This window comes from Lathyrus oleraceus, chromosome 5, assembly GCF_024323335.1.
Source record: "Lathyrus oleraceus cultivar Zhongwan6 chromosome 5, CAAS_Psat_ZW6_1.0, whole genome shotgun sequence".
Lineage (NCBI taxonomy): Eukaryota > Viridiplantae > Streptophyta > Magnoliopsida > Fabales > Fabaceae > Lathyrus > Lathyrus oleraceus.
The window spans coordinates 457,645,013-457,670,499 of record NC_066583.1 but is presented as its reverse complement, the minus strand read 5'-3'; the positions used below and the strand labels follow the sequence as shown (position 1 = coordinate 457,670,499).

At 34.6% G+C, this 25,487-nt stretch overlaps 1 protein-coding gene across 1 annotated transcript; it reads right to left on the bottom strand.

The window, feature by feature from the left end:
• Positions 1-22,757: 22,757 nt before the first annotated feature.
• On the bottom strand, positions 22,758-24,107 carry LOC127085404 (probable pectinesterase/pectinesterase inhibitor 44). Its single transcript, XM_051025917.1, has 2 exons — positions 23,750-24,107; positions 22,758-23,537 (listed from the first exon to the last, which is right to left on the bottom strand). Exons 1-2 carry the CDS (start codon positions 24,099-24,101, stop codon positions 22,843-22,845), a joined length of 1,047 nt encoding a protein of 348 aa, XP_050881874.1. The 5' UTR covers positions 24,102-24,107; the 3' UTR covers positions 22,758-22,842.
• Positions 24,108-25,487: the final 1,380 nt, after the last annotated feature.

Below are 25,487 nucleotides of genomic sequence, written 5' to 3'. Positions count from 1 at the left end.
AATTGATCATTGTCGGTCTGAGTAGACATCTTGCGAGTATACATCACAAGATGACTGAGTGGAAAAGAGTTCCCCTTATACTTTTCAAAGTCAGACACTTTGAACTTCAATGGGATCTTGACGTTGGGCACCTAACACAACTCGGCAACACTCTTCCCAAACAGATCTTTACCTCTCAGCGTCTTCAATTTCTTGCGCAACTCAAGAAACTGATCCTTCATTTCATCCATTTTCTCATAGACATCCAGACCCTCAGACGGCTTGGAGTGATAGCTGGTGTCCTCTACGTGAGGCAAGGTGTGCACAATGGGAGGTGGCACGGACATGATCGAGCTAGATGTCGGCATGTAAGCAAAGGTAGACGCAAAGCCTTCAGGCACATAGTTGGACGGCATTCCCCACGGGAATTCGACAGGCATAGTTGGCGCGAAATGGGTGGCAACAGCAGGCACGGTAGAAGTAACCACCTCTGAAATAACAGTCCTCGTAGGAGGAGTTGCATGCGTTAGAGAAGATTGACTTTGAGCAGCAAGAACTGACTCCATCATGGCAGTCAGGCGGGCGATCTCGTCCTTCAGCTCTCTATTCTCTTGCTCTAGGTGCTCCATGATTCTCAGATGATTGACTCGGGTTTTGTACCGGTGAGTCAGCTTGGCTAAAGCACAGAAGAAACGCCAATCAGACATCTGGCGAAAACCTGCTTATGCAAATGATGCATGAAATGCAATGCTTGATTATTTTTATATTTCAAGGAACTTTCTATATCATTTGCAAATATATATATTTAAATGGCAATTGCAACAATTTGATATGACCAAAAAAATCTTTTTATTTATATAAATTGGAAGGATTACACAGAGTACAATTTCAGAAACCAAATGAAAAAATAAAAGAGAAAAGGAGACTATTCATCCTAAGGATCCCTAACAACAATGTCAAAAGATCTGGCTGTAGGTGCGTACTTCCTTCGAATGCGACGGATCTCGGTCTCAAAAGAAACCTTCATCTGAGTCTTCTCAAGGACAAGCTGGTCAACAATCTTCTTCCAAGAAATGGAAGGTTGAGGCATGCTAGAAGATGAAACCTCTGGCTCTCTTTGTCTCTTCGTCACTTGGTCTTCAAGTAGCTCAATAAGTGCATCTTTGTCCTTAGACTCCAACTGCAACTCTTCATGCTTCTTGCTCAAAGCACGGAAACGCTCTTCCCACATATCCTTCTCTTGCTTCATCTTGATGAGCGCGTCTTCCAAACCCTCTACATCTTGGTTAGGGAGAGTTAATGGATCAACCACAACCATAGACATAGGTCTTTCACAAGGATAAGGCATCTTCAACTCCAAAGCTCTCTTCTTTACCCAAAGAGTATAAGCTTCCGAAGCTACACAATTGCGCGGACCAAGCTCAGATCTTCCTTTCGTATACACATTATGCCAAGCATGCACAATCTTCTGCTTCAAATGTTGAGAATCTTTACCCTCTTGATAGAAAAGACCTTCTAACCAAGTGTTATTAGGCTTGTCTCTCAAGGGGAACCCAAGTCGACGATGAGCCAAAGCAGGGTTGTAGTTAATTCCTCCTTGTGTACCAATGAGAGGCACATTAGAGAATTCACCACAACTATCAATAATCTCCAAACTACTCAAAGACGGATCATACCAAACTATATCATCATTAGTGAGAGACATAAGTCTCTGAGACCACCTTAGACATTGTTTGTTCTCCATAAAAGCAGGTGTCTGAGGCAAGTGCGAAATAAACCACTTGTACAGAAAAGGAATGCAACAGACAATCGTTCCACCACCTTTAGAATTCCTTAGATGCAACGAGAAATACATATCACCCAACAAAGTAGGCATAGGATTCCCAATCAAGAAAAGTCTAATGGCGTTAACATTAACAAAACCGTCAATGTTAGGGAACAAAGCTAATCCATAAATGAGCAACACAAAGATAGCTTCAAAAGCATCCAGACTATCGACTTGAGCAAAATTAGTAGCTTCCTTGATGAGAAAATCAGATGGCATCCCAAACAACCCTCCTTTCTTCATCCAATGAGCCTCTATCTCAGACTTCTTCAAGTGAAGAGCTTCAACAATAATACTAGATCGGGGAATCTCCTCCAATCCACTAAAAGGCATTCTACTAGAAACAGGTATCCCCAAAATATGAGAATACTCCTCCAACGTAGGCAAAAGCTGAAAATCTGGGAAAGTGAAACAACAGTAGAGAGGATCATAGAACTGCGCTAGCACACTCAAAAGTCCTTCAACCACATTAACAGACAAGATGGACAAAAGCTTCCCATGACGTTGTTTGAAGTCCAAGGGATCTAATACAAAAGATGCTAGCTTCCTTAACTCTTACAAGTCGGGACATCTGAAACTGTACTTCTTAGTGTACCTTCGCCCACAATCCATGGTCTAAAAATATTTGCAAATGATACCTTAGTTCCTTGAACTTTTCGTATGATGAATGTTATGATGCGCATGAATGCATGAATGAAACAATCACAAATAAGGGATCACACACAAGGCAAACAAAGGTCAAGGGATGAATCAAGTTATTGTCAAGATCAATTATCCATTTTGGTGGATTATGGTTTACACCTTATCAACACCCAAGTTCCATTGATATTGACAAGACTTGATTGGATCAACCAAGAATCAAGGGTTTGTTGTAAGTCACGAGCATGGAGTCTGGGTAAGTACCATCCCAAAGGAGTGAACTAAGGATAAAAACCTGTAGATCATGTTCTAAAAAGTTCCCAGAGTCTTAATTCCATCTATCGGATATTACAGGTTAAGATGACTGACTCATCGACCCATAATATTTTCAAGAGGAACTCGTCTGAGTGTAGTACCGCTGTCGCTACACAAAAAATACAGAGTCGCCATCGGTTTTTATTTATTCAAACGAAAGGGAAAATATCGAGAAAACCCCAAATAATGGTCGTCGCAACCACGAACAGGTTCGGAAGTCGGTTATGTAAGGGGAAGGTATTAGCACCCCTTACATCCATGGTACTCCATGGGAACCATCTAGGATGTTTGCGCTTACGTGTGTATTATTCATCGAATGTTTGCTTGTCAAAGGTTTGTGGAGTGGAGGTAGATTTTAAATTAGTGTGCTCGCCAAGGAATGGATCCTTGTGCCTACGTATGCCCACTTGTTGAAGTGAGAAATCAGAGCCTTCGTAGTTCGTGGGTTTGAAATTGTTTGTGTTTGTTTTGTTGATTTTATTACCTTGAAGAAGGGTTTTCGGATGTGTTGCCCTAAGGCTCAAACAAAAGGTTTGAATGAGTTGGATTGTTTTTAGGTTTTAATAAAGTGTTATTGATTTTGGATTGCACTAAAGACTATGGATAAAGGTGAATACCTCAAACTACCAAGCCAAACGTCTTGTGTTCGAAGCATTCAGAATGAGTGTAGGAAAGCTCCAGTCTCATCCATTCTTTATCACTTAAGGCTCGTGACGTACGATCCTAATCGCCATTTATTGTGTTTTTGGATTTGATTTGGAAAAAGCCGTTTGACGTTGGATCAAGGGTTTGCTTATTGATTTTGATTTGAAAAAGACCGTTAGACGTTAGATCAAGGGTTTGATTATCGATTTTGAATGAGTGACCGTTCTTAATGCCTAAGGAGTAGTTAACAAGCAATAAAAGAAAGCAAGTAAATGCGTACATCGGAAAGGGGAGAGGGGTACATGTAAAGTACAAGGGAGTGCGAAAATAAAAGGTCTCATTGTCAGGTAGCCCAAGAGAAAGCCATGTGTGTGCAATTGTGTCCTAAACTAGAAAGCACATAAAAGATTACAATTTGTCTTGGATCTTGAATGCTCCATCCATGTTCGGGTTGAATATTTGTCCAAGGTCTTTTGCAAGGGTCCTAACAACAATCTCTAAGTCCATTCCAATGTCCATTACATGTTTGAGAATTATCTTTTTTATTTTTTAAGTCTTATCCATTTTTAGTCATTTTAAGGTGAAGTGAGAATGTACAATGATATAGCATAAAGCAAAGTAAACGACAAAATTAAATGTTAGAAGTTAGATGCGAGAATTTAAAAGTTAGAAATTAAAATGCGAAAATTAAAAGTTAGATGTTAATGGTTAGAAATACGGAAATTAAATGTTAGAGTTAATTGTTAGATGTTAGATTAAAGTAGCATAATTTCCAAGAAACAATGATCAAGATATCAATTCTAAAATATTAACAAAATATTCTAAACAAAAACCAAATTAAAATCTAAACAATTACCAAATTATTCTAGACAATTATCAAAATTAAACAATTAATATCCTAATTATTATTCTAATTACAAAATTAAAATTCCATTAACAAACAATGAAAATTTTAAAATGCAATCATATAAATCCAATTAACAAAACATGGATCCAATTAGTAATCAGCATGTGCCTATTTGCCAAGCCCAACCACCCAGGGGGTGTAAGGCTGAAGAGAGGTGTATTCTGGAATTCGTTTGGGCTTAAGGAAGTCTAAGCCCAAAGCACAAGCGAATAAGGTAATCCTCTTCTTCTTCACCTTGGTAACGCGCGGCAGTGGAAAAAGAACGGAGAGAAACGATATATCCTCTACCTAACCAAGTCAAAATCAACCGACACGGAATCTCGATGGACGGAATCGAATGGCGCTTGATCAATGTAAGCGAACATTGACTCAACTTGCACCACAACAGTAGACCTGACAACACGAAAGGAAGAAAACCTTGCCGGCAAGATCAATGGAGGATCGAAGCTCAGGTCTCCGCAACTCGACTCCGAAACTCCTCGTTCTTGTCTTGTTGCGATTATGCTCGCCGAATTCCTCTCCTCTTTTCCTCTGTTGTGATTTGCTGCTCGAGTTATTAACGGTTTGATTCGATGCACGGGAATTCGTGTTGGTGATGTATAGAGGAGTGCAAGTACTGTCGCGATGATAAGAGGATGAAGCTTAAGGCAAGAGGCTTGGGAAGGAGAATCTTTTTCGGTTGAAAGGATGTGGATGGTGGTTACGGAGGATGGGAGGAAAAGCTCGTTATCCATCGAAAGAAAATGGAAGAGCGTGGAAGAAGAATTTCTGCAACAACCAATCGACGACAAGCAAGAAGCCTCGAGAGCCTCCTTTCTTCACATATTTATAGAGCTAAGTTATATTCCTTTCCAACTCGACTTCACTTGTCGTTCCGTTATACGCATATTGGAGCTTGTGGATTTTCCGTTTCTGATTTATTGTTGTCGTTTATTTTATTTTTCCCTGGCTTTATAGCGTTTGGAGTTTGGCTTGTGCAGGTCGCGTGTTTTCGCGTTAACCGGGAATTTTGGTAGCAGCTTCTTTTTGGTTTGGTTGTGCGCCGTCTTTGGCTTGGATTGTTCACACTGCTGTTGTTTTTTCATTTTACCGTTATGACTCTTTTGGAAGTTGTGTTGTCGTTTACCATTGCTTTTTGTAGCAGCTGGTTTTGGCTCACAACGTAGCGGTTCATCGGCTTGGAGCTTGTTGCTGACTTTTATGCAGTTAGTCGCGTTTCCGCAGCAGGTGTGATGTCGGCTTGGATTGGCTTTGGTTACAACAGTTTTTGAACCGCGACCTGCTGCATCTCAACTTGTGTATGGATCGCCTTCATTTTGCTTGCTGCGTTGTTGTTGCAGCTGCTTGGTGAAGTCCTGCATTTTGCACTGCTACTTTGGACAATTAAAAGGATTTGGATTAACTTTGATAATGAATATTGGATAAATGGATTTAAAAATTGATATTGGTTAAAAAATAGATATTGCAATTGGTTTTTGATTTTAAATGGATATTGGTTAAAAATGGATATGGTTCATTACTGGATTTTGGTTATTTGGAAGAATAAAAATGAATAATGGGCTAAAAAAAGAAAAGGCATGAGAATGGACTTAACCGAGATTAAAAATCTAAAATTATTGAAACCGAAATATCGACTTGCAAAATGACGCAATGACTTCTACAATTAATCAGAAACTCAAAGGTCAATTAAAATTCCACAAATCAAATCTAACATCAAAAATCAATCTAAACTTCAAAAAATTGATTTGAAGTTGAAATCAACATGAAGTTAGAATTAATTGGAACAATTATTGGCATGGTTACGAGATGATGAATGTATATGCACCGGATTGGTGAACTTCAATTGACACGACTTGCAAACCGAATTGAACCAATCAGGTGAATGGAAAATCGAGTCACGTACCTCCTTGTGGTGAACTATGCTTATTCAAATAAGGTGAATGTATGCGGATGATATGCCAAACGTGCAGGGTTAATGACCTATAAGATCAATGTGAAGGATAGGGCGAATTTCAGGGTATGATAATCGCGTAACAACTCTTATCAAGCCTACACTTGAACAGTTTTTGCACTACGTCCTAAATAGGCCAAGAGGGGGGTAAATGTTCTATGGTCCTCAGCTTCTCAGACCCAAATTAGATATAGTAATGCCTAACCATAAATACTTGTGTGACATTTTCAAATCCAAAAGAGTCTCCACTAAGCGGATGGATCTCAAGCCAACTTGTTAAGGACTACTCCACACAAGTCGAACATGACTATACCATCCTCTTATCTTAATTGCACTCAAGACCGGGTTAAAACTTATCTCACTCATAGATCACCAAGCACAACAAGCAGATTATATCACACATACATATATACAAACATCACATATATACAAATATATACACACAAAAATTAGGCTAAACCCACTGGAGACTATTCCCCAGCAGAGTCGCCATTTTATTTCTGTAGCGTTAAATTCATGATCATCAAGCTATGGATAAGCTAGAGATCAAATAACAAGAGTCGCCAGTACTTTTATTGTTTCCAAGGGAAAAGGGAAAAAGTACGAACAAAACCCAAAAAGTAAGAAGTTTTCAAATCAAAACTAATAAAATATCAAAGATTACAGGTAAGGGGTTGGTTACACAGAGGGAAGGTGTTAGCACCCAAAGTGTCCTAGGTACTCCTAGGGAGCCCTTTTTGTGTGCATATGTATTTGGTACAAAGTGATGTTTACAAACAAATAGAATTGGGGGATGAGAAAAGAATTCATTAATTATATTTTTGTGTTTGGCAAGACCTTCGATCTTGTGCCTACGTACCAACATAAAAATGAGGGATCAAAACCTTGTAGTTCGTGATACAAATTTCAAAGTGGATGCATTGCTTTTAACAAAAATTAAGTTTGAAAGGCACAAAGGCCTAAAAATGGTTTGAATGAGTTAGTTCTTTTTGGATTTTTGAACCTTTAAGTCAAGTATAGTTAAGTTTATTTACAAATTTGATTTAAGAAAAGAAGTTTGAAAATGCAATGGCATAAGACCAAAGTTTCTATCTTTTTTACAAAGTGGTCAAAGTTTAGAACAAAATAAGTTCAATGAAAGAAGATTTTGAAAAAGAGGGAGATATTATGAAATTAAAGAAATGGGGAGAAGATGAAGAGACTAATCCTATGTACAAAATTAAAAGTTAAGAGTTGAAAAGATCTGACCAAATGAGTAGCAATCCAATAGACAAGAATGTCAATAGAAACCCAGAATTCCCTTGGACTTTTATAATCAAGCAACATAAAAATGCACAATTATATTATCTTGAAGAGCAATGCATCAAATAAAGATGGTCACATCCAAGCTTATCAATTCCATGATCTTCTTCAAGGTAGCCAATGTAACAGATGAATTCCACAAGTCACGGGTTCAAAATAACAGCGTCACAATGATCATGTTGCAGATGAACTTAGAGAGATCTTGAATGATGTATCAGATGAAGTTCCAAATTGCAAGCACTTGGTTTATCAATAAGTTGTCATTGGCCAGGTCCTTTAGCATAGGAATGTTGCCTAAGTTCTAAGTCCATTTGTCCAAAATCAAGCCAACAGTCCACACAAAAGTTTTTTAGGGTATTTATTGTTATTATGTACATTAATGGACAAAGACCACACAAACAAGCAAAATACAAACAAAATATATCACACAATATGGTCCAATTAGAATGATATGAACAATGGTAAATGTATAAAAGCTAGAATTAAATGACATTAACGTAAAGGGCTTGAAATTAAAAGTTAGTAGTTAATAGGTTAGAAGTTAGTATTGTTTTGTTTTTGCTTTTCATTCTTAGACATTCTTTAGAGAACACTCAACCCACTTATCACAAGCATGGATCCTTGAACCAAGACATCTTCCAAAGGAAGGAAAAAAGGCCAAGTTTCCACACAATACCATGAAAGAGGGGGGACTTACAATCTCACTAACTAGAATTCTATGCCTTTTATGTCACAAATTTAGCGCTATGTTAAGCAATCGTCATTGGACTTATGTAGAAGTCACAACTATTTGAGGTCGGGCAATAGAATTTTGGTGTTAATGCATGTTAGAGACATAGTATTATGAACTATGCTTATGAAACATACCACAAACAAAAAGAATGTGCAAATGATGTGGCCTAATCTCATCCATACTCATGTTAATTTTTCAATCAACTAGCTTTAGGACTTTGAGATATCATAGGCCAAATGAGATGAATGCATAAAGAAGGGGAATGAGATGAAGTGGGAGGGGAATGGATGAAAACTCAAATTAATCAAAGGAGGACTTTTACCAAATTAATATCATTCATTCATTTTGGGAGATGGAATGTACATTCCATCAATCCCCTAAATCCAATGATATTAATTTGACAAAGTCAAATCAACCTTGATCAAGGCCCAACAACAAGAATCAAACATAAACAAGTCATCACAATTGGTCAACAAAATTATTTGGCATTTATTAAAATTAAAAATACTAAAATAATGCATTTAAATTAAATATGGTTTGTCAAATTCCTAAAACCTCATCAAAACACTAAATAAATGGCCATGAGATTTATCATAGGTCAAACAAGGTCAAAGGACCTTGGAGAAAAATTTTCAGAATTTTAAAAGACTTAAAAGTATTTTTAAACAATTAAAAACAAATGAAAAATCAATTAAATCATGCAAAATATTAATAATGATCCAAAAAATAATTTTAATTCAGAATATGAAAGAGGAAAAATTTTGAAATTTTTTGGTGAAATTCTCATATTTTTTGGATCAATATTAAAATTAATATAAATTAATTAAAATAAAGAAATTAAAATGAAATTCAAATAATCAGAAAAAACGTGGACCACTTGATCTCCCTCATTAATTGAGGTGGCAGATCAAGTGGCCACCAACGCGCGTTCCATGGTGCGCCTGAGTCAAACGTCCACACGCTTGGTAATTAAAACGTACGATCATGATTAAAACAATTTGAACTCATCTAATGTCTCAGGACCACGCCCCATCATTGTCGGAGCAAAAAGTCGGTCGTCTTCTCAGGCGACCTTGGCCGGACTGGTCCATCCGTCACCACATCATAAATGAAAAAGGAGGACATGATCTGAAAGGAAAAATGGTGTAGATCACGAATATCACCTCAGTTTTAAATAACTCCTCGCATATAGAAAGATACGAGGAGTTGAAATTTGAGGTATGTCAACTGAGTTGTTTCGATTTGATCTCTAAGCAACTCAATCTTATTGCCTACATTGGTAGGACTTCAGACAACCAAAGAATCAAGAGAATTGAGCAAGATTGAGAGAGAATCTAAGAGATGAAATTTTCTGGAAATACCTTCAATGCAGGTCTGGATTCAACTATTCTTACCTTGGCTCATGCTTGATCTCACTCAGAATGTTGGCAGGAGTAGAATGAAATGCACAAAAGGTCTTGGATCCCTGGAGTTTTGAATCTCAAAATAGTGAGATTCAAACTCAATTTCAATATGAAATTTTCAGGTTTATCCTCTCAAATGGAAGGGTTAGGGGTTTAGGATTAAAGCTGGCGCGAATGTCTTTAATTCTGATGCTAGAGGGCTCTATTTATAGTTGCAGCTCATGATATTTGCACCTTCAAATTCACTTTGCAAAATTGGCAAATGATGATGCATGCGTACCTGGGCGTGTACATGCCCATGAGATCCTTGCTTAAGGTCCACAATTAAGAGTGAGAGGGTCTGAAATCAACTTGGATTTCAAGGCAAGTGTGTGTGAAGATTTGAAGTTTGATCTTTGCCAAATGATGATACCATGTTCATGCCATGCGCAACCCTAGCAATTCTTGTCCAAAATTGATGAGCTTGGACTTTTTGGAAAGGTTAGATCAAGAGTAACGACTTTCATTTTAAATACTTTCCCATTTGAAGCTTATATCATGATGAATTTTGAGGTGGAAGTTTGGAAATTTCAACATGTTGAAAAATTTTCTAAGTGTCAAGTCATATATCTCAATATTCCACCTTTGTTAACTTTTTATGTGAGCTTCAAATGAGAAAAGTGTCTTCATCAAAATTGTATCTATTTCAAAGAAATTCAAAATGGTCACCAATTTCATGTCATTTGGATTTGAAGTGATAGAGTTATGCATTTTTGAAGTTTGGAAAAATCACTTGTTCAATGGTATAGGTCAAAAGTGACCTATAATGTAGCCTCATATCACATGCTCAAAAAATTGAATTAGCTCTCACTCCAAACATAAAACTTGAAGTAGACATCTTGAATTTTATTGTTCAACTTGGAAATCTTTCATATAATAACAATTGAGAAAGTTATGGCCTTGGGAAGTTGACTTTCAAATTAGGGTTTAGACAAAATGACCTATAATGCTTCAACATAGAAAATGATTTTACAAGCAAAACTGGCTCTAGGTCTCAACATGAAAGTTGTTTGGAATGTCATTTAGAGTAAGTTTGATCTTGAAATAATTTTCATATGGTGATAATTGTAGGAGATAGGGTCTAGGGAGACCCAGTTTTGATCAGATGAATTCATCTGGCCAACCACCATCAACTAACTTGCTAATTTTCAATTATCTTGACTTTCTAGGCTCATGGTAGATAATATATGCATAATATGATTCAATTTGAAGTGCTCCTTGATAAATTTTATCAATTGGTGAGATAGCTTGTTAGAGAAGTTACTCAAGATACCCAGTCAAACTAGGGTTTCCAAGGCAAATCACCCTCAAACTCTTGAAGAAAACTTGATCAATATAACATGTAGTAATCAATGGAACTCATATATGATGCATATAACCATTCTTGTATCAACTCATGGTTGTGTTCTTTGTCATGGGGGTCTCAAACCCTAGATATGAACTTGATAGATCAATGGAGATCATGCCCTACCTACAAAAGAGTTAGGCAAATGAAAAGACATATTTTTGGTATTTTGGTTAGTAAAATGATAATATACAAGTATGATACAATCACAAAGTGCTTGGTGATCCCTCCCAAAACAAACCCAATGAAGGAGGGGTAAGGAGGATGCCAAGGTATGATCCCAATGCTAATGCTTATGATGAAAGTGCATGAGGGATCTTAGGGTCAAAATTGGGGTCTTACACTCTCCTTCCCACGATAAACCTTAAAGCCTATGACTGTAACACCTGAAATTTAGTTATTTATTATTAATTAAATTTATATTATGCTATTTAATTTATTTGAGTGATATATGTGTTTTATTTGAATTATTGATAAGTTATTTAATTAAATTAATATTGAAAATGTTAGAAATAATAGAATTATTGATTTACTTGAGATAACTTAGTTCATTAGAATAATTAGATAATTATGTTATTTTAACTTAATTAGAGTATTATTTGAATTAAAATGAAATAATAGAAATAGAGTAGAAAATAGAAATTATAATGAGGGTATGATGAGAGTGATGGGTGAGAGGTGAATAAGAGAATTAGGGTAAATAAATATTAAAGTGAGGAAGATTTTTGTCAGATTATGAAATTCAGAAAGGTTGGGAAAAGAGGCAAAAAGATAAAGCGATCATAAAAGGAAGAGAGAGGTAGATCCCAAAGGCCAAGAGTTCATTAATATGCAATTTCAAGGTATGGGGACTATTCATATGTGGGTGTTTAGGCAGTCGGATAGTGAGGCATCCTTAGCCTCATATCTTCTTCTTCTCAATTATGTATTTGTGTTGTATGTTTGTGGCCAAAGGGTTTGCCTCAAACCCTTATGTTTGAATCTTAAGTACTATTGTATTGTTTACTTGAATCATTTATAGATTTCCTTATGCCTTGTATAAGGCGAGTTCATAATAAATGTGTAGGTTTCTCTTTTGTGCCTTTTTTCCTTATTGATACATTGTTGTTGTATGATGCAATATGATTATGCCTTATGGAAAAATTATAATAATTGGATTATGGTATATAATTTATTTATGGATGTTGATATGTGTTGTTAAGCAAAATTATAAAAAATCCAGAAAATCCTATATGGCATTTTTTTTCTTCCGAAAAATAAAATTAACATGAAAAATCGAAACAAATTAGGGGAAAGATGTTGTGCGATAAAGTCGCAGTGACGGTAGGCGCCGCACAAAAATCAGGGGCGGATGGAGGTCGCGCTTGACTGGTGGCGGCGTGATGTAGCGCCTAGTCAACAGCGATGTGATGCACCGCCTGGTCGGTAATAGTGAGGTTGCATGCTACGCGGGAAGAGGGTCGCGACTCAGTGGTCAGGCCGCAATAGACGGCAGCGCTTGTGGGAAGGTCGGTGGTGGGCTGGTTCAACGCGCAGAGGTGCGCCGGATGGTCGGCGGTCAACAAAAGGTGGGTCATGGTTTCGCGTTCCCTGTCCAATTCGACATGTTTTTTAGAAATTTCGAGTTCGGTGACCTTTTGTTCCCTTTTTGATAAGTTTAAGAGTCAGATCTGTTACATTATATTTGTTAGAGTTGTTATAGAGTTGTCAGAGTTGCTTTTGAGTTATTAGAGGTTAAGTTGAGAGTATATGATACACTTGAGTTGAGTTTGAAGCCTTTTGACATTATAAGGTTGCTTTTTGAGTTATATTTTTATTTGTTTAAGGCTGCCAAAATAAAAGCTTAGAATTTGAGTTGTTAGAGTTAAATTTGAGTAATCTGATAGGTTCAGAGTTGTTTTCATAAGGCTAGAGGTTGCATGTTAGTAATTGTTTTCTTACCAATGGTGGTGGACTTATTTGAATAACATTTTTTCTTTGTTGATGAGTATGTTTTAATATTATATGATTATGTGATTGATTTATACTTGTATAACATATTTTGAGGTTGATTATGTGATGAGTTTGTTGAGTATGTGTTATGATTGTTGCTTGTTTTTATTCATACATTCATATATATGATGTGATATTTTCCTTCTCTTTGATACTTTCTACAAGTGCACAAAATGTATCCGAATAATATAAAAGTTTGTCAAACCCACATGGAATTATAATCAATCTCATAGCTATCTACTATTGTTATGTAAATTTAAGCTAATTGGATTTTGGATGAGAAGGGAAATTAAAATAGAAAATAAAGCAAGTTGGTTTTACAATAATAGAAGCGAGATTGGAATATCGCTCGCGTCGATCAATAGTACTCATAGCTAAGTCAGATTACCTAATTAATTCGGGACAATATTTTTCTTTAATAGGAAGAAACTTAATTTAAATGAATTGTTTGCGTTCGCTAAATCGGAACCGATTTTTATTCTAAAATATATACATCCGTTGCCCGGGGTTCAACTTTTTAAAGTAAAAAACTTATGTTTTGGAAAATCAAGAACTTCTAATTAATTAAAAAGTCGTTTCGAGTGAAAAACTGATTTAAAGGTGATATCGGTTGTCGCTCGGGTAGCACCAGAGTCCAAACTTACAAACGCCTACTATCGCATCACATTTATTCTTTTAAACTCTATTTTTGAAAATTATTATTTTACAGTTTAAAATAAGTCTTGTTGATGCTCTGGATTTAATTTAAAATCTGATTTTATTTTCTAGCTAAGATAGAGGTTCCTCTCTTTCGAACTGGAACCTATATCTCTAAGATTAACGCTTTCGCAGTAATTAGTTTCAGTTTAAAACATAAAAATCAGTCCCAAAACGAATCTCAATTTAACCGATAATTTCAAACTTAGATGCAAGTACCGTCAAAACAACGGTCCTCATATTCCGAACCCTAAACGGATTAGCCGGACATATTTGACATAATATTCATACTATATTTAATATGCATGCAAACTAAAAACTCAAACATAATAATAATGATGATAACAAGCATCAACGACAACTAGCATGCAAATATATATATATATATATATATATATATATATATATATATATATATATATATATATATATATATATATATATATATATATATATATACACATGTAGGATTTGGTTTCAATTATATGTGTAAGTGGTACTAGTAGACTATGATAGTGTGTAAAATTTTGCAATCAAAACAATGATAATTGAAACTAATAGAACAATAAAAAATGGCAATGATAATACTAAAACTTAAAACAATAAAATGCAAAACAATTAAAGAAGAAAAATACGTACTGAAAGTAAAGCAGTGCGAGAAATGGAAACTGGAAAACTTGTAAATAAAACTCTGGAGTTAATATGGCGGCAAACTTAAACGATGAACGATCCAAGTACAAACATGAAACTTGCAGAATCTTAAAACTATGGTGTGTTTATCACTCGACATGAGCAATTAAGAACTTTTACAATAAGTGATATTTCTGACTATTTGATTCTAAAACTTGCCTCTCTTAAAATCTAAAAACTCTGACTATATATAGTTTTCCAACAACTCAGAAGTCAGTCAAATTCATATGGCAGTGATTGAGAGAAAAGTTATGAAGTGGGAGAAGACTGAGCAATTCAGTTTCTATTTTTCTAGACACAAAGCCTATGGCAAACGCCATGACCTCATGGCGAACACCATGAGCACTAAGTGGTGAACATGGCTGATGGAGGGGCCATGGTGAACGCCATGTACCAGTGGCGAACACCATGTCCCAGTGGCGAAAGTCACGCCACTAGACGAGATTTGTTTCTTGTAACATTCCCATTATCATCAGACTTATTTTTAGAGATCTAATTAGTGCCAATAATGTTGGCAGCATTAGGCCTGAGAGCGAATTCCCTAAAATTATTCCTTTCGAATTTACCAAGTTCTTCTTGCATGACATTGATCCAGTATTCATCCTTGAGTGCTTCCTTGACATTATTGGACTCACTTTTGGATATGAAACATATATTGGCTATCAATTCTTTATAATTGATAGGCTCTTTTGATTTGGTGACCTCTTCATTCAGATTTGTAATTATATTTTCTATGGGATGATTGATTTGAAATCTTATGGGTGATACTCTGTTTATTGGAGTACTATCTTCACCAACTTCTGTATTTTCATCTTCAACTGGAAGAATGATGTTGGTATTCTTGTCATTAATAATAGATAAGACATGTTGCTCAGATATAGTAGAATCCTCCTCTTTTTGACTTATAGCTACGTATTAGGTGTAATCAACAATGACATTTATGGACCCCACCATAGATTTTGTTCAACTAATGAACACATAATATTCCCTACTATTTGTAGAGTATCCTAAAAAGATTTCTTTATCACTTTTAGGTTCTAACTTACGTCGTTGCTCTCTATCAGAAAGAATATAAGCCACCAAAAAATGAAAGTATTTCACACTAGGATTTCTCCCTCTCAACGTTATAATGAGTGAGTTTGGTACTTGGTCTAATGGTTACATGATCGTGTATATGGTAACCAGTGTTGATTTCTTCTTCCCAAAAGTGACTGGTATATTCTTGGCATAAAGCATGACCCTAGTCATCTCTTAAAGAGTATGATTCTTATGCTCAACAATCCCATTTTGTTGTTGTGTGATACGGGATGAAAAATCATGAGTTATACCTTTTTATGTACATAATTCTGAGAAGCTTGATTTCTCAAATTCTCTTCCATGATCGCTAAGAATTTGGAAAAATATTACCAATTTCTTCTCCCTTCTCAGGTTGTAAATGATGACATAAAATTTCAAAGATAATGAAGGTATCTAGTTTTTCACATATGAATTCAACCCATGTGTACCTTGAGAAATCACCAACGCACACAGAAAACATATCTCTTTCCTCCTAGGCTTTAAATATACATGGTTCCCATGAGAACCATGTGAAGAAGTTTAAGAACTCTAAAGGTGGTAATATGTTAAACCTTCTTATGTGACATCTTGGTCTACTTTCCTATCTGACATTCCCCACAAATCTTTCCTTCTTTAATCTTGAGATTACGAAGACCATAATGGGCTTTTTTGAGACAATATTTCTCATACTTATGAGTTTAAATGTTAAAGTTTTCTATGCCATAACTTATTTTCATCAAGCTTGGATCTCATGCATGATTGAGGTTGATTCTTTTCTTACGGAAACCACATGTAACTATCTTTTGTTGATCTATAACTTTCATTAGTTGAACTTGATGTTTGTCAATAACAATGCATTCAGAATGATTGAAATTGACATGCAAATCTTGATCATAAAGTTGACTAATGCTTATGATATTTGCAGTGAGACCTTCAACAAGAAGCACATCATCCATACTTGGGAGACCTGGGCAGTCTAACTTCCCTTTCCCAACGATTCTGCCTTTGGTCCCATCACCGAAATTTACATAGTTATTGGAGTAAGAATTTATGTCCTTCAGGTAGTTATTTTCTCATGTCATGTGTCTAGGGTAGACACTATTAAAGTACCAATCTTCTTGTGAAGAAACTCTAAGGAATTATAAGCTATATGACTGAGAGTTTCCTCTTTGGCTTTCTACACTTGTTAACGACACACATCATTTGCTATATTCCAGGAAGGACATGAATAATTGTGGTAGAAAGGTCGAACATATAATTTGTAAATATAAGGTTTTATATGACCTTTTCGACCACAATAGTGACATACCCAAGATGCTTTGGCATAAGCATTAGAGTAATGGTTTTGATGTCTGACAGGATGTTGAGACTTGTAGTTTGACATGGTGAACTAAGTATTCTTGATATAAGGAACAAATTTGGTTTTTGAGTTTAATGAATCATAATTGAACCCAATTCCTTTCATGTATCTTGCCATCTTGACCACCCATAGAGTTCCAAACTAGTATGCGAACATATCTAGTCACACCTTCAAGTTTGGAATTTAAATGATCAAGTTCTTCCTTTAATTCAAATATGGTAGCTATGAGGCACACCTTATCTTGAAGCTAAAATTCAATCTTCTCTTTTTGTTTTTCACTTGCTTTGCATTCTTTATTCCATTTGTGATATATAATCTCGTAGGTTTCAGTAAGCGCGTCATTAGACAATTTGTCATCACTTGTGTCACCATTTTTCTACACATATGAATTTGACTTTATGAAATTTATGAAAGCAACCATATTGTTGGATATCTCAGCTTTACTATCCTTAGTTTGAATGTGTCCAAAGCCTTTAACATCATGATATTGGATTCCTTTGCCCTTGTTTTGTTTTTATCCATCTTTTCCCTTACGCTAAAAGTTAACACCTTTGGAGTTCTGATGTTGGTTGTATTTGAAATTGGTAATGACATTATTCCTTGATCTTCTGTCAAGTCTTATCACGACCTTAGTAAAACTTTTGAATAGAAAAGCAATGTATTTAGTCAATTTTCATCAGCGTCACCTTCTAGATGGTTATCATTTTCTTCAATATCAACTTTGAATGCCACACTTTTACTAATTTTCTCAAATTTGTGATTAATTTCCATTTCAAAAGTTAGAAGAGATTCAATTAAATCATTAACCATTAATTTGCTAACATCTTGGGCTTCTTCAATGGTTGTGACTTTCATATCAAACCTCTTTGAGAGAGATCTAAGAATTGTTCTAGCCAAATTTTCTTTTGAAATATTTTCACCAAGGGAAAACGACTTGTTGGCAATGTTACAGAGGAAAACATTAATTTCACAAATGATTTCATTCTCCTTCATCTTTAGATTTTAAAATTTTGTTGTAAGGAGTTGAAGTCTTGACATATGAACCTTGGTTGTGCCTTCATGATCAAATTCAATAGTTTCCCAAGCTTCTTTGGAACTGGCGTAGGTGTTGATAATTTTGAAGATATTCTTATCAACAACAATGTAAATTACCATGAGAGCATGAGAATTACCAAGAGCCTTTTCATCTTCTTCCTATGACCAATCCTTTTTAGGCTTCAATGTTTTAGTGTTGTCTTCAACTATGATCTTTGGAGGACTTCATCCATCCATGACTAGTTTTTAAGTCTTGTTGTCCATAGACTTGAGAAAGGAAACTACATGAGCCTTCCAATAATCATAGTTTGTACCATCAAGAATACGTGGTTGATTCACATATCCACCTTCTTTAGCATCATCCATCTTGAATATAATATAGAGAAAACCTTGTAGTAAACCAATGCTCTGATGCCAATTGAAATACAGTTCTGCAAATGATAAGATGTCAAACATAATTTTGGAACAATGTGTTTAAAAAGTTTTCCGTAACATGGAAAATAAATGCATAAAATTAAATAACATAAGAGTTGTTAACACAGTTTTGTGCAGCGTCACCTATATATGTGGGGTATCAACCCAATGAAATAAAAATAACTCTTAGTAGTCAATAATACAAACCAGTATCATATGAGCTCTCCCAATTTAGTGTCATTTCCCTAATACAACTTGTGAACTTCGATCCAGACACCCCCTGAATCTGAGTACCCTTTCGCTTTCACTCAAACACCCTTAAAAATATTTGTACAATAATAAAAGTATATAAAGCGATGAATGATAAGTACAACATAAACACTCTATTCTCTTAATTTATAAATATAACCTAGAAATAAAGTATTGCAACATAAAACACAAAGACTCAATAACAAATAAAAATGCCAAGACTCAATAACAATTGCCCAACATAAAAAGTCCAATAGGGTTTTGGCATGTGAATAACTAGAGACCAAACAACGAACAAAATATCAATCTTTTTAAAGTTGATTATGAATCTTGGTCGAATCAAATCCAATTAAATATGAATCTGATATGAATAAGAATTCCAATCTTGCTAAAACTTATTCAGGGTAAATCTTTTCCAAACAAGGACACGCTTTTACAATCAAAGTTTTTATTGGGCAGAAAAGAAAACAAATCTCGAAAGTGCGAGATACACTACTTTTATACTTGAGTGCCAAGTAAACAGGTCGAGATAGAATGTATCGTATAATGTTAGAACATTTGATTTAACATGTTTCTTTCCACAAATACGCCATGAACCACTTCGATACATAATGTCTCGCATCTTGACTGAACATCTTGCTTAACATGTTGCCTACAAAACATTGTCAATCATATAAAATAACAAATAGGTCTAAACTGTATCAATTTATCGCACCTCGTAAAATGAAAACACGACCTCACAAAGCGCAATCACACGCACGCGGGATGAACTTAATAGAGTCGCCACCAAACTTTATTTATTTCTAAAAAGGAAAGGGAAAATATCAATAAAACCCCTAAAAGGATGACAATGATTTTGGTTTTCGGAACCAAATCAGGGTTTGGGAGTCAGTTACGCAAGGGAAAAGTATTAGCACCCCTCACGTTTGTTGTATTCAACGAGAACCGTTTGGTTAGTTGTGTGTGTTAGTATTAGCTTGAAATGTTAGGCTCTCGGGTTATTAAAAGGGAAAATGGATAGAACAAAAAGGTTTATTTCTTCTTAGGATGAGAAAAAAAAAAGAGAAAATATTTTTGGATTTTTTATTAATGTGCCTGAAGAGACTTTGAATCTCTCTCCTATGTATCTCCGGGTGCAATAGAGAACTGATGACATATGTAGTTCTGGGTAGAAAATGTTTGTTTGTTGATCGATTTTAACAAAAGCTATTTTGTTTCAATCGACAGAAAAACATTATTTGCTACTCAAAACAAGTGAGGAGCGGGCGTTCGCAACACATTGAATGGATTTTTTTTATATCAACATTCATGGGAAATCGTCACTTATCTTAACTCACATGATTGTGGACGAAGAACTGTCTTGCATCATCTCGAGACGAAATAACTTTCGCTTTGTGAAAAGGGTTTGAATGATCACACGGCGACGAGAAAATAAATTAATGTGTTTGATGTGTTTTGTTAGATGACGATTGCTCGAATTGTTGAGTAAGGTAACTCGTATCCAAACAATTGAGGAAAGAAATGGAAGGCTCTATATCATCTCCCTTTTCATCTTTACTTGCAAAAGGATTTTGAATATTGTTAAGATATTTTGGATGGACGACGAATACTCGAATGGTCGAGTAAGACAACTCATATCCAAGTACCCAGGAAAGGGAATAGAACGCTCTAGACCACCTCCTTTTTTGTCCAAGTTATTACGAAAATAAGTTTGATTAGATTTTGATCAGGAAAAAGGTTTGAGGTGAATCAGATTATAATTTTTAAGGGATGACAATTGTTCGAATTATTGAGTAAGGTAACTCGTATCCAAACAATTGAGGAGATGAATTAAAGGCTCTAGACCATCTCCTTTTTCACCCTTTGAAAATGTGTTTAAATATGATTAAATATTTTATTTTTAAATTGAGAAAATAGCTCGATGTTAATCGAGTTTTGATTTGTGAATGGAAAGAAAATTGAAAATGGTTGAGGAATAGTTGAAATGTAAACAAGTAAATGTGAACACACAAAAAGAAAATAGCTCATTGTAAGAAGGCTCAAGAGTAAGCCACAAGATCGAAAACCAACCGAACTCATTGTAAGAAGATCCAAGAGTAACCCATGGGCCCGAAAACAACCCGAAATCAAAAGCGGTTGAATTTAACTCCAAACTAACTTAGAGTGGATTCATGTAAGAATCACTCTATAAGAAGTCATACAAAAGATCTATGCGTCAAAACGATTTTTAGAAGCTAAATTAGATTTAAGCTCCGAAATTACAACACAATGAAAGATAGCAATGATTAATCAAATAATCTACTTAACCATTAAAACTCTCAGTTAACCAATTAACAAATAACAATTAATTAAATAACTACATAATAATTCAAACAATTAAAATAATCAAAAGATAAAAATAAGAAAAATAAACAAGAGGAGGTGCAAAATTTTGTATGGGGATTTAAAATAAAACTAATGGGCCTAAAGCCCAAAGTGAACCTTAACCCTAATATTAAGTTTTCTTAATTAAAAAAAAACTAAATGGGGCCAACCAGCCGCCCTTTTTCATTCCAATACTCTTTTTTATATTATATAATATCTTTTTAAAATAACAAACAATGGTAATCAATTAAGACCAATCTCCTCTCTCCTTTTTCATGTTGTAACTTTCAGTAAGGTAAGACCCTTCTTCATGAAGAACAAAAATGAAGGATCTCAAGTCATCTCACTCTTTTTTAGCTTCTCCGAAACGGGATAAAAATACGGTGACGTCTGAGGAAGGTGTTGACAGGGAGGTTGTTGTAAGGTCGCTTTGATTGTGAGCTCCGGTTATGGTGTTTTCAGTTGATAGAGTTGGTGGATAGTAGATGGTGATGATGGTTGATGGAAGGATTAAGTGAAGGTTGTGTTTTAGTGTTGTGTTATGATAGAGTTGGAGGAGGTGATGAACAATGTTGAAAGTGGAAGTGTGTAGTTTGTGGAGTATGGAAAGAGGAAGAATGATGTACACGATTATTGTTTGTGAAACAATGGTGTTGAAAGTTAGCATGTGTGAGATGTGAGGTTGGCCATGAGTGAAAAGGGTGGCTACATGTTGAAGAAGAGGTTCACGAAAAAACCACCTGAAAAGGGTGGTGTGTGTGTCAGTTGTAGGTTGTAGGCCGGACATGGATGTTGTCTGAAGCTTGTTTGGAGGTTTTGTTGAAGTTGATGGGAGCTTAATGGGTGAGTTTTTTAGCAGTCATGTGTTTTTATGAAGACTAGAACCACCATGCATTTTTCTTCCTCATTTTTTTCATTGTTTTTTGATTAGGTGATGTCAAGTGATTATGTATGAAAGGTTGTGTGAGAGATTTTGAGGTTTTTTCATGAGTTTTTGGTGGTAGAGGTTTTGGTAGTTTATTGTGAGTTGGTGAGAGTGTTTAGTGTTATGTATGAAGATGTATTGATTTATTGGGCTAGTAGCATGAAGATGAAGAAAAGGTGCTGCATAAAAGGTTCTTGTTGAGCGTGTACAGTGAATTGACATGCAAGCATCAAAATGCAAAAGACATGGGTTATTTGACTTTGGAAATGAGAGACAATAGAAAGGCGCCGATTTGAGTGTTTGTGTTGGCCAATCCATTTTCTCAAGACCTCCACTTACTATATACTAGGGTTTCATATGTCAAAAATCTCCTTTTGGATAATATTCGGTATAAAATGAAATAAAAACTAATTAACATCAATAAAATCAAACCTATTAAAAATAATTAGAATAAAATCGAAATAAAACCTCAATTAATCCTATTTAATTATTTGAATATTTTGAAAAATAAATAAATAAAAAAGACTCAAAATATATAAAATTAGACGTAGAAATACTCAAAAGAAATCAAAAAAATTAAAATGAATACACTAAAATGATCAGTGCTCAAACTAAAAATAGTGGAAAATGCATGTAATACTATGCAGATGATGCAGGTGTCATGATGTATGTATTAATCTATTAAATGAGGAACAAAATTAGGGTAGGACACGATTATCTCTTATACCCATTTAAAAAATCATCTAAATTATCATCACACTGCACGCTCAAACTCGCCGCAATAAAATCTAATACCGAACAAACATATGAGGTAACAATTTTCATTTTTAATTTCAAAATGAAAGTACTCAACCATAGAAACAAATAAAGAAGTGTAAGATAACAAGAGAGTGAAAAACTAACATTATTTTTATTACAATAAATTTAAAAGTTTGTATTTTTTATTTCAATTACAATTTCTCATGATGGGCTTGTTCACTAATTCACTAACCCACTAGTATACGGTATTCCCGTTGAAGGTAACCATTGATCTCCTAAAATAAAGTTGGCCACCGTGAAGTCTTTAGCTTGATTAGAATTCAACAAATGGTAACCTGACCATTTCACTCGCTTGTTTGTTTCAGCTCCTGGCCCATAGTTCATATATTCTGCAAAAAACAATGTATCTAAGTATTCGGGGGCACCTTTCCACTCTAACCACCCTTCCGAACTCAACACATTACTTATATATGATTGCATGAAAATTGTTCTAGCATTTGGCTTCCATGGTCTACCAAGATATGTTGAGGTTGAATTAATTAAGGGTAAAAGATCATGGTCCGCTAATATGTTGCAGAATTGAAACGAAAATCCACTTGATACTCCTAGGTATCCTCCTTGAGCAGTGATTGTGTTTTCTTGTCCATGTAACCCTTTTTTAACTAATATTGTACAATTTTGAAACACTGCAGTACCATATCCAAAGATAAAGTCCACAGTACCCCAAATTTTGCATTCTCTATAAAATTGACGATTCGTGTTGACACATAAAGAATCTTGATAACCAGAAATCTCAACTCTATAAAAGACAGAGAAGTCGGAGTCAGATTTGAGTGCCAGAGCTTGGTAATTGTCTGGACCAGCAGTGTTCCAAAAAGAAATGTCTTGTGCTATGAATCTTGGACCGCTCACAGCTTCATAAAACAAATAAAAATTGAGTAAATATGTTTCAATATTTAAAGATATCAAAAAGGAAAGAGACGCAAACAGTGAAAAAAAACACTAGAGAATGTCATCTATTGTAATTCCATCTGATTCGAAAGATTAGTCTCTGCAATTAGCGTAGAACATATCTGATTTTAAAATAAAAAATTGAAAAAGTATTATGAAAAGTTATAGGAGTTACCAAAGGTAGCGGAGTCATAAGTACATTCATATGATTTATTTTGACCGCAATTCATGTTACCAATTATGACTGTGACACCCATACCCTCTCCGATCATAGTCAGATTCCACTTTTTTTCATTGATAAAAACCTTTTCTGTGTAAATTCCCTTCTTTATAAATATTACATAACGTGTCATGCTATTATCAGGTGCTGCATTTACAGCTTCCATCACTCTAGTATATTTTCCACTTCCATCAGCAGCAACAATCACATTAGCAGTAACCTCTCCATTAGTAATCTCTACAACAGAAGTGAAGAATGCAATTAAGAATATCAAAGTGTAGAACATACTTGTATAAGAATGAGACATAGTAAATTTTAGCAATTGAATCAAATTTACTGCATTCCTTCACAAGTTACACTGATATATAAAAGATAAATTTAGACTGATACATATTTTGACCTGTGACTTTCAAAATTGGATTTGGTTAAACGTTCTATATAAGATAAATTTCTTTAAAAGAAATATATTTTCCCATAATAGACTTATTTTATACCTTGTTTATATTGATTAAGTGAATCATTTCTTTTATTGGTGTTGATCTTCCCTTATATAAAATGTTATATTTACCATTAAAAAAATACTCTTATACATTTCAAATTCCTTCATAATATCGCAGGATTACTATAAAAGATAAAAATCATAAAAAAGAAAAGAAGGTTTTGCCCCTATATATAATATATATATATATTATAGTGGTCATATTATTTACAAAAGTTATTTATTTTTAAAAGGTATTTATATTATTATATTTACATTTAAATTTTTAGTTGCAAATGTAAGACTTACTATATGAGATAAATTTTCGTAAAAATGGTTTTGTCCCTACCCATAATATATATTATATATGTGTTCGTATATTATTTAAAAAGAACAAATCTATTTTATAAGGTATTTATTTTATTAAGTCCGCATTTAAATTTTTAGTTGCACATTAATGTAAGAATTACTATATGATATGAAATTCATAAAAATAATTTGATGATAGTGTAGATTCTTTTATATGGTTCTCATATATTAGAAAAGAAACTAGGAGATACAAGATGTGAGGGGGAAGCCTAACCCTTAAAGAAGAAGAAAAAAATAATAACCAGTCAAAGTTAAGAAAATGCATTCCTAACTTGTTCTTGATTAAAGTCTTCTTAACTATTGTAATAGGTGAGGTGTTTCACAAGTAAAATCCAATTGATTCTCTTCGCGAAAGATGTGTGTTTCGCGAAAGATTTGTGTGATCTTTGTTGGAATTTGGAATCATAAGATTCGTGAATGATGGAGAGAGATGTTAATCATGTTAATTAAAAATGAGAATGCCTTCAAGATATTTATACAAGTGTTACAAAATGATAAGACTCAATACAAGCAATTACAGAATTAAAAAACACAAAAGCTCAGACTTGTAACAAATTCCACAAAACTTGTAACCCGTTACACACTAAAATAAAAACACTTTTAGTGATAACTAGTTACACTTAAATGTTAACCGGTTACACCCTTAAAATTTTGCTTTGTTCTTCAGTCCATAAGTGAAATTGATCTTGCTGTAACCGATTACATCCCCTTGTTAACCGATTACACCACTTGAATTACTAAAAACACTTTTAACACACCATCTTAACTCAAATGCTCCAAGTCTTTCTTGCATATGTTCATCTTAAACCTTTTGAACACATAATTTGTGACTCCCTTAGTTAACAA

Coding starts and splice junctions, on each gene's coding strand:
- LOC127085404 (XM_051025917.1), bottom strand. CDS start 24,101: ATGTCTCATTCTTATACAAGTATGTTCTACACTTTGATATTCTTAATT. Junction 23,538..23,749: donor TTATGACTCCGCTACCTTTG/GTAACTCCTATA, acceptor TGTTTTATGAAG/CTGTGAGCGGTCCAAGATTC.